At 46.5% G+C, this 11096-nt stretch overlaps 1 protein-coding gene across 1 annotated transcript; it reads right to left on the bottom strand.

Moving 5' to 3' along the window:
• Positions 1–4631: 4631 nt before the first annotated feature.
• LOC124695537 (noroxomaritidine synthase-like) lies at positions 4632–6700 on the bottom strand. Its single transcript, XM_047228371.1, has one exon. It carries the CDS (start codon positions 6623–6625, stop codon positions 5012–5014), a length of 1614 nt encoding a protein of 537 aa, XP_047084327.1. The 5' UTR covers positions 6626–6700; the 3' UTR covers positions 4632–5011.
• Between the last annotated feature and the right edge of the window lie 4396 nt (positions 6701–11096).

Here is an 11096-nt window from a genome sequence, read left to right as displayed (position 1 = left end):
GGAGTTTCGGACGCCCACGCAACAGCATCCAAATGTCAAACAAAACGGTCTAGTCTCGAAAACCAGACCATCACGGCGTGATATGCAATTATGGATCGAGATCGATCCATCCCGTCAGAGTCTACATCTCTTCGTGGTTACGTACGGTCGCTCGTCGCGCGAATCACACAGCCACCGAAAACGATCGACTTCCTCGTCGACTACACACGCATGCAAATACACGTATCTGGCAAAGCCGTGTAACATATGACATCGGCGTACAAAAGTCGCGTGATGAACTCTAGCGGATAACAATGTGAGCAACTAAACAATTGTTATCAAAAAGCTCTAGCGGATAAACGACGATCGATGGATCGATCGATTGGCGGCCAGGCAGCTGTCATACACTTTAAGTGAAGGCTCCCCTGCTCCGCACGGCTAGCTGCGATGTAGGGTCACTGTAGAGATGAAACGTGTTAGGAAATCCTCGATCGGCCATAATTAAGTGAAACTCCACTGTCAGTATCTCTCTTCACAGCTGCGCTGCACTGTCATTGTACATTGCGCGAGAGCACTAAATAGGGGACTACCTAAGGCTGCTCATAGTGGTAAGTAACTTAGACTAGTAACATATGCCATGTTACTAGTCTAAGTTACTACCTCCATAGTGGGAAGTAACTTAGATGTAGTTTCATGCAATGTGTCATTAATTATGTTGATGTTATGGTAACATAGCTAGTTACCACCTCACTCTCTTTCTTCATTTATTGTCATGCCATGTCACCAAAATACATTGAGATGTGTGATGTTACCACCTATGTTACCCCCACTATGAGCAGTCTAAGAGCAAGACCAACGTTCACACTAAAATCCGGCGATGTAAATCCCATATGCAGCGCTCTGCAACCTGATATAGTGCGCATGTGTATCCTTCACCGAAGACGGCAAATTACAGCGGGCGCAAATCAGCTAAAAAATGCCTTATACCGGGCGCTGCAAATTACAACGCTTGGCGCCGGCGTAAATAACATACACACAAGAATATATGTTTTAACAATACAAATGGAAATAAATCTACAATAAATTATCTAGTTACAAGCCAAGCAAATACGACAAACTTGTTCATGAACAAATAAAACAAATTATGTTTTTACAATACAACAAGCATATAAACATGTAGACACTAATTTTGTTCTGTTGCCTTGGTATAGGCATCCAACAATGGCTCCCCATCGATGTCCCAAGGCCGTTGTCGACAAAGCCATCGCCATAGATCAGCGCCTGCAGGGACTCTTCGTCGTGATTTGCCCAGTAGGCCTATGGCTCACCGGGCGTCGAATGAATTCGGTGTTGGATAAAGGACACGCGGGCGAGATCGATGGTGTGTAACGGGTCGTCCATCGTCGGGGGAGGTTGTGTCATTTCAACATACAGTTTGTGGCGCGTCGGCATGTTCTCCAACGGCATCGCTAGAGTCATGCATATAGGGCCTAGACCAGAGTCCCCGCCCAGCGTGTGGTTCAGGTCCAGATCTGAGGCCGTGAAGCCCGCTCCTTCGTACATTCCGGCCACCGACGAGCGGGAGGAGGCGAAGTGGGACACCGCATGAACTTGCATACCTAGGGAGGTGTTTCCAGCGAAAAATTGATGGCCACCTTTGCGTAGGTGGTCCTGCCTATTGGGAACTTACAAAGCTCACCAACGAGGCCTCGGGAGCATGGCCGGCGATCCCCTCTTGATTGATGAGGAGCATGTCCTCCGCCATGACAGGCGCATGCTTCACATGGGCCTTGGCTTTGGCCTGCATATCCAAGGCCAGCCACCCTCATGGCGACATCGGCGGCTTACTTCCCTCAGGCGCGCATTGGCGTGACGGTCCGGTCGCTTCTTGGCCTGGATGAGCTTCTCCTATTTGGTGAGTACCTTGTTTAGCACCTTGGGCTTCATATCACGGCCGACGGAAGCGGAGGCTTTGAGCCCGCCATCGGTGCGGCCTCTTGGCGGGCTGGGGAATCTTTTGTGGTGGCTTCGTCGGCTTCCATGGCAGCAACGGCGGCGATAGTGTCTATCACAAGGTAGGGTATTTGCCGCCACGTGAATACGATAGTTGGGGTGGCAGGAGTGGAAGTGTCTTCTGTGTCACTGTCGGACGGGCCATGTAGGAGGAAGAGAAGGACACGCGCGAACTCTCGCGCATCCCTACATATGCATTTTGACTTCAAATTGAGGCCACGTTTACGTCTCGACGGATAATCCGATCACTTTGCCTCAAGCTGAGGACAAATCCAAATTTTATCTGTCCGGATACAAATAATCATTTTGGTTCTGTTCACGTTGAACAGCCGAAGATGGCCTCACGGTTCACTTGTTCATCTGAACGTGACGTTGCTGTATCACCTGCTGCTAGGTACTGTACATAGCTGTTTTAGCCAAGATACCAGGTGTTCAGATCGATCGAGATAAAATATATCCGCTTGAGTAGTATTCCCTTTGTTTTGAAAAAGTGTCATACATTTATGTAGACGTGTTTTATTGATAGATACATACGAATCTAGTTAAAATTGTAATAAATATTTTAAAACAATGAGAGAATTTTTTTTTGTGAAACACAATACAGATGCATACACTCACAAATACGAATTGTACGCTCATCTTAATAAACATACACACACCCCCTACCTCTATGAGCATCTCCGAGAAACTGAGTCCAAGAAACTGATGATCCGGCGGGTCTTGAGAGTGACGAAGTTACCACACACCTCGGTATCGATGGTAATGTTGCCTCCCACTGAAAGAATATTCCGTCTTTATGAGACATCAAAATGTTAAATCTAAGATTTAAACTCTAGTGGGCTAAGACCTAAGGTGCCACTGTCTTTCTAACCTTCCAACCAAAAGTTAGTTCTTAATGAGGGGGGCTAGTTGAGTACATGGAACTTTTCCCGGTCGACCGGGAATTAGCTTAATTCTCGGTCAACCTGGTTTCATGTGTAATTCACGTGCAACTAGGACAAAGAATATGCAATTACACATGCATATGCAATTACATATCCATGTGTAATTCTCGTATGCACAAATCATGATGCAAATCTAACGGTCATCGAGTTGATCGGGCTCTAACTTAGCTTCCGGCTAACCGGGAGTTAGCAATCCGGAAACAGAAAAAGGGGTGTTCGCATGACCCATAGTGATCAGTGAAATGGAGTTGGAGGATGTTATATATTAATACTACTACTCCATCCTTTCCTGAAAATAAGGCCTAAAATTTGTTTTTGAAATCAAACTACGTAGAGTTGGCCTAGTTTTTCTTAAAAAAAACTAAACATCTAGAGGACAAAATCGATATTGTTAGATATATCATAAAATAATTTTGTTGTCGCATCTATACAGTAATATAGTTGTTGATAGTGTCTTTGAAAAGCTTGGCCAAACTTCATATTATTTGACTTTCTAAAAAATATTGGCCTTTTTTTCCAAGGACGGAGGGAATAATTACAAAATGAAACATGGAAAGTACTATCTATGCGTCAAGTGTACCATGCACATGCATGAAGCCCGAGTATTCCGGAGCAAAGAGGGTACTGTAGTCCTGGTGGCTAGAGACCCATAAGTACAACATTCGTCGGCAATGAAGGAAGCAGCTGATAGCAGGCTAGCACTCCTGATTGACGTGCAGTTGTGCACATCAACCGGCAAATTGATTGATTGGAGTGGAGCTAATTAATCTGAGGGATCTAGGAAGTGCCATTGCTTCTATACAGTTGCTTCTTTTCTAGTTCTAATTTTGTACATGCGTACCGATCTATACATCGATCGGCACTCTTGGAGCATAACTCAACAGGCTCGATCGAGTCCTTGTGGGACATATGTATCTATCTGAATACCTGAAAACGTTGGAAGTGCGCCTCTATGGCGAATTAATGCTGCTTCCAACTTCCATGTCTGTATCTCCCCGTCCTGTCTAGCTACTAGTGCATTCAAATGTCCAGAAATGCGATATGCAAGAAGTTTGAGAATGTAATTATGCATATGGAAACTTCCACAAAAGTGCTAGAGTGCATATAAAATTATGACTGTGACTAAATCTCAGTCGACTAATAATTATGGGTGATGTTGTTGGAATCCATTTGCAACTCAGACTACTCACAATGGTGGTATCATAGCTAGTATCATGCACTGCATGCATGCAAAAAGCTGACGTGTCACATCAATTAATGATGAAAGAGATGATACTAGTATCATAGGTAGATACTGTATCATAGCACGTAGGACTAGAAAAATTAACTCCAAATAAATCTTGTACACAAATTTGTATTGAGATTCTACAAATCAATAAATATAACTAGCCTATGATACTACTACGTGGTACTATGCATTGCAGAGATAGTATCATACCATAGTATCATATGCATGATACTACTATATGATACTTTCCATTGTGACTAGTCTCATGTTACAACTTATGCATGCATGTTAGTATGAATCATGAAGCGATTCAATAACACAAGGCATTTTCCTCTTTTATATAACATGGGCAACTAGAAAAATTAGCTACAATCAATATGGCAACTCATGCTTGCACAGATCACAATACAACTTTTGGGTTTAAGAGGCCATAATTCTCAACTGAGAATTAGCAAAACCAAATGTGCCAGCAAACGATTGAATACACACATGTACACGCCAACCTGTATGGAGCATCCCACCCAAGGTCAATAGGTCATGCACATGACGCCCATACGTCCATTTCTATTTTGGGAGCGGACCCGCTATACAGGCGCTGGCAGATAAGCATACAATTAAACCACAACTTGCGTCACTACACTATAGACTACACATTACTACACTCGCCTAGTTTTTTTATTCTGATGATGATATGAAACGTACGTACCATACGCAAACACACATGCCATTTTTGCATACATATACTTGCATATGTACGTACGTGTCCGCTGCGTGTAAGTACGGCCGCCGTATATCTTGCAGCCGGCCATGACATGCGTGGGCACACGCACGTTCCGACAAGAACTAGCTAGCCATGCACGGCCGCGACGTTCCTCCTCTTGACCGTGACGGCGAGCCCGTTCTTCATGTGAAGTATGATGGACAGCTTCGGCTCCACGACGTGCCCAGGCACGGCCTCGACGACGAAGTTCCAAAGCACGGCGGCGGCGGCGGTCTTCATCTGCACGAACGCCATCTCCTTGCCGAGGCAGGTCCGGGGACCGGCGTTGAAGGAGATGAACTTGTAGGACGGCTCGTACCGCAGCTTCCCGTCGCTGGTGATCCACCTCTCCGGCCTGAACTCCGCGCAGTCCTTGCCCCACACGCCTTCCATCCTCCCCATGCAGTAGGAGAAGATGAGGATCTTGTCGCCGGCCTTCATCTCGTGCCCGCTTGGGAGCACGTCGCCGGCCACCGCCGCCTTGTGCTCGAAGGGCACGGACGGGTACAGCCTCAGGCACTCACACAGCGCCGCGTGCAGGTACAGCATGCCGCTCAGCTCGCTCACGTCGAACACCACCATGCCGTCGTCGCCGGCCAGCTTCTTACGGGAAGCGACCGGCGCCAGCTCGTCCAGAATCTTCTGCTCCACACGGGGGTTCTTGGTGAGGAGGTAGAAGAACCACGACAGCGCCGCCCCGGTCGTGTCCCGGCCAGCGAGCAGGAGGTTCACCGTCGTGTCACGCAAGAACTCGTCGTCAAACTCGCTCGCGTCATCGTTGCAGATGAAGGACGACAGCATGTCGGACGAGCTACTGATGCCCTCGCGGAGCTTGTGATCGGCCCTGCGTTTCGCGATAGTCTCGGCCGCGAAGAGGTCGATGGTCCTCTTAGCGGCGGCCATCTTCCGCTCCGTGCCGACCTCCAGCCGGTACATCAGCTTCCAGCACGCCGGCGAGATGAGGTGCCGGAGGAAGAGCGTCTCCAGCACGTCGTCCATGGCGCGCGCGAAGGGCACGACGGGGAGGCCGATCTGCAGGCACCCGGGGTCGACGCCGAAGACGAGGTTGCAGGTCAAGTCGAACGTTAAGCGCAGGAACGCGTCGTGCAAGTCGCAGCTGGCTCCGGCGTCGGCGGCGTGTTCGAGGAAAGGCAGGAGGCTCCTCCCCACCTTCTCGCGGCTATAGCGCGCTGAGAAGGCGCGGAAGCGAGGGCCCGCCATGAGCAGCTGGGACTTGGCACGCTGGCGGCGCCATGACTCGCCGTCCGCGTTGAAGATGCCGTTGCCCAAGACGTCGAAGATCTCGGCGAACTCGTCCCCTTTTGGGTAGTTGATGAAGTTGGAGGTGAAGATGTGGCGCACGTTGGACGGGTCGCAGGTAACGAAGAAGCGGACGCCGGTGAGCCCCGCGCGTGCCTCGAAGTTGTACAGTGTGCCGGCCAGGATTCCGGTGGCCCAGTCGTGGAAGTGGTGCATGTTGGCGACCAGGCCGAAGAGATGGCCCAGTATTGGCCATTCGGTCGGCTCTGCCTTGCTTATTTTCTTGGACTGAAGGTGACGGTAGTAGAAGACGAAGCAGCAAAGGAGGGATACGAGCTCTACGAGCCAGTACATGGAATCCATGGCTATAGCTCTGCTCTTGGAAAAGATGGGAGATCGATCACCAGTGCAATATGGCCTTATATGGGCGAGCTCTTGCATGCAAAGATATATGTGCGCTCATAAGTAGCTGAGATGTCTCCCGTCAGCATACAGTACGATGATTGGGGTCATCAATATGATTTTATCAGTTCTCAAAAATAGTTTGTGGTTTTCGATATGGAAAGGAATGATGTCCTCCTGCACGTCATATCTACAAGTATGTGTGACTGAGAATTGTGTGGTTGGCATAAGGGAAAAGTATGGTCTATGTTTTTTCAGTAGGTTTGCCATTATCCCTAGAATTGAAATTCTTTGAGCTCTAGTAGATATTTCAGCCACAGTGTACCTCTCCTTATCATCATCTTCCACTTTGGGGGAGAATAGGCGAGGCTGAATTGATGCAGGCTATGATGGATGCGAGAGGTTCGAAGATTTAGGCTTTGGATGTTTAAGGTGGAAGGGAAGGTGCAATAATTCCTTTGTGTTAGTTGCGGGGTCAATTGATCCTACAATTTTGTAAAAGAAATATTCTTACTCACATGTATCCGACAAATATGAATTTATTCGTGCATTCGAAGTCACGAATTCTTAGGTTAGCCACAACTAGTGGGGGAAGCTGATCCGTATAGGTGTGTGAGAGAACTCGTGATAGAGAGTGTTCTTATAGGTGTGGAAAATGCGCGGTTAATGAGCAAAGTGTCAACGGTGCCTCATCCCAAGATCCACACAGTCACTATTGCGTGAAAGGAAAACGAAGCGACGGAAAGAAGACTACTATGGTCAGGATATTTGGTTGGTGAAACGAAAAAAAAAAACTCATAAGTGGTAAAGAAGGGGACTTCACGTGAAAACCCTCATCGAGTGATATCACTAGCGCCGGCGGTAAATTCCAATGTAACATAAGTGTTTAATTACAAAAGCAATGAATTAGTAATGAACTTTCGAAGTAGTCTCGTGCCGTCGTGCGGCTTAAAAGGGCATTTTTAGGCAAGCATGCGTCCTGACTTGATTCGAAGCGAAAACCAAATCCCGTCAATATAGAATAATATGTACATTTGAGATTATCGAGTTTAGTGAATTTCCAAAAGTTGTAAAATGTTGAAAGTTTGAAATTATGATGGCAGAGCTGTTTTTTCACAAAAAGGCAGCGCTTCATTTTCTAAAACCTAGAAAAAATAGAAGTTTGATTACGCATTGACTCTTGAAAAAGAGAAGAAAACACCTGGTCGGAAAGTGGCAGCCAACAAAGTGTGCTTGCCAAACAGCATTGTCCAACATGATTTTTGAAATGTTTCAGTTTCAAACTTGATTTATGTTAGTCACTGTAGTTAGATCGATAGTCACAATGAGTGAGCAAAGGAACTAATAAATTCCTCCGTTCGGGTTGTTTGACCACACATACTCCCTCTATTTTTATTTACTTCACGTTCTAGATTTATTGTAAGTTAAACTTTGCAAAATTTGATTAAAAATATAGAAATAATATTAATATCTATAATACCAAATATTAATATGAAAATAAATTTTATGGACATTCCAATACAATAGATTTTATATTATAGAAGTTTAAAAAATCGTAAATATTCAGTTAAAGCTTACAAAGTTTAACTGTGGCTGAACGTAGAATGCAAAGTATTTGTGAATGGAGAGTGTACAGTCAATACGGGAATGCAGCAAAAATTTACGCCCCGAGAAAAAATAGAAAAGAAATACGTCATTCCGGGCCGTGCTGGGCAAGCTGGACATAGCAGCCCGTTATATGCCTGGTACGGGCCGGAAAGAAAGAAACAGAATCACAGCAGTAATGGGAAGGGAAGACAGACGTAGAAAAAGCAAATGGGAAGGCCAAAAAGAAAACCCAAAAAAAAAAGTAGCCCGCGTACGAACCGGTACATAGAGAAAAGGCGGTCTGATCTACAGATCCGTCGCCGTTCTTCGGTCTGTCACGCCTTCGACAGCATTTGAGCCTTTTTTAAAAGATAAGCGATTGATGGTAGTATATGTGTATAATCACTAGTGGAAAACAGGGCTTTCGTGGGAGCCTTTTGTCGCGGGCGCGGCTGTACCCGCGACAAATGGCCTGGCCACGTCGCCCAGAAACCATGCGGAGCGGGCAGGGCCTTTTGTCGCGCCCTTTTGTCGCGGTCCGTATCTCGACCCGCGACAAAAGGTGTCTGAGTGCTGGGGCTTCCTGTCGGCACCCCTTTTGTCGCGGGTCGTAATACGGCCCGCGACCAAAGAGCCATGGCTATATATAGACACGCAGCCAGCCTCCCCCCCCCCCACACCTTATTTTTTCCTTGGTGGTGAAGGTGGAGGTGTATGCTAGGTCATTTTTTGTACATGTGCACAAGAGGTGTTTGATGGAATGCTTGTAAGAGGGATGCCACTTGATTTTATTTGATAAGATTTCTCCTCTTTTTGATCCTAAAAGGTTAGCCACTATTTTCTCATATATATATATACATAGTCCGTACAATACTAATTTTAGAAAGGTGATTGCATCTGATACATATATAATTGTACTTATGATGCAGATGAGTCATCCATGGATGTACGGTAACCGATGTGCCCCCGCTTTCGGAGAGAGCGTGAATTCTTTCCCCGCTTGTGGCCGAGGCCAACAAGTCGAAGCAAGATTTTATGTGCTGTCCATGTCTAAAATGTAAGAACGAGAAGGATTACTCTTGCTCAAGAGACATTAAGAGCCACCTGCTTCGGTTTGGATTCATGTCCAGCTATAATGTTTGGACCAAGCACGGAGAAGAAGAGGTTATGATGGAAGACGGCGATGAAGAAGAAGATAATGATGACCAGCACCGATCTATGTTCTCCGAATGCGATGATACCGCAATGGACGACAATGAAGAAGAAGGAGGTGAAGAACAGGCATCGGATGATCCCGTTGATGATGATCTTCGTCGGGCCATTTCGATGCAAGAAGAGACTGTGGCACGGATAAGGAGAGGTTGCGGTTCGACAAGATGTTAGAGGACCACCACAAATTGTTGTACCCGGGTTGTGAAGATGGGCATAGAAAGCTGGGTAGCATATTGGAATTGCTGAAATGGAAGGCGAGAGGTCGGTGTGACTGACTCGGGATTTGAGAAATTGATGATAATATTAAAGAAGTTGTTTCCAAGAAATAATGAATTGCCCGTCGGTACATATGAAGCAAAGAAGCTCTTACGCCCTCTAGGATTAGATGTGCGGAAGATACATGCATGCATTAATGACTGTATCCTCTACCGCGGTGAGAAGTACGAGAATTTGAATAAATGTCCGATATGTGGTGCATTGCGGTATAAGATCGTAAAAGATGACCCTGGTGATGTTGAGGGCGAGCCACCCGGGAAGAGGGTTCTGCGAAGGTGATGTGGTATGCTCCAATAATACCACGGTTGAAACGTTTGTTCGAAAACAAAGAGCATGCCCAGTTGTTGCGATGGCACATGGAAGAACGTAAGAAAGACGCGATGTTGAGGCACCCCGCCGATGGTCGGCAGTGGAGAAACATCGGGAGAGAGTTCCCGGATTTTGCGGGTGAGGCAAGGAACTTATACTTCGGTCTAAGTACGGATGGCATGAATCCTTTTGGGGAGCAGAGCTGCAGTCACAGAGCACTGGCCCGTGACTCTATGTATCTACAACCTTCCTCCTTGGTTGTGCATGAAGCGGAAGTTCATTATGATGCCGAGTGCTTATCCAAGGCCCAAAGCAACCGGGCAACGACATTGACGTGTACCTAAGGCCATTAGTCGATGAACTTTTGGAGTTGTGGGCCAAACCAGGTGTACGTGTGTGGGATGAGCACACCGAGCAAGAATTTGACCTACGAGCGTTGCTATTCGTAACCATCAATGATTGGCCTGCTCTCGGTAACATTTCGGGACAGTACGAACAAAGGATACAATGCATGCACACACTCTGTTTAGATGAGACTGAAAGTAAATATTTGGAAAAAAAGCAGAAAAGTTGTGTACCCGCTCAATCGTCGTTTCCTTCCGCGCAAGCATCCCTTAAGGAAAAAAGGCAAGCATTTCGATGGCGAGGCAGACCGCCGTCCGAAGCCTATCCCCCGTAGTGGTGCTGATATATTTGACATGGTCAAGGATTTAAATGTTATCTTTGGAAAGGGTCCAGGCAGTCGACCTGTTCCGAAAGACACTGACGGACACGCGCCCATGTGGAAGAAGAAATCTATTTTTTGGGAGTTAGAATATTGGAAAGTCCTGGAAGTCCGCTCTGCAATCGACGTGATGCACCTGACCAAGAATCTTTGTGTGAATATTCTAGGTTTTCTGGGCGTGTATGGAAAGACAAAAGATACAGCAGAAGCACGGGAGGACCAGGAACGTCATAAAGGAAGAAACGACAATCATCCAGGGCAGTTTGTAGGGCCTGCCAGCTACGCTCTTACGAAACAAGAGAAGGAGATCTTTTTTGAAGCCATATTCAGTATCAAGGTTCCATCTGGTTTCTCGTCGAATATAAAGGGGATAGTAAATATGAAGGAGAAAAAATTCCAGAA

Source organism: Lolium rigidum, chromosome 3 (assembly GCF_022539505.1).
Source record: "Lolium rigidum isolate FL_2022 chromosome 3, APGP_CSIRO_Lrig_0.1, whole genome shotgun sequence".
NCBI classification, from domain to species: Eukaryota; Viridiplantae; Streptophyta; class Magnoliopsida; order Poales; family Poaceae; genus Lolium; species Lolium rigidum.
Note: the sequence above shows the minus strand (reverse complement) of the source record. Positions and strands in the feature narration are given on the sequence as shown.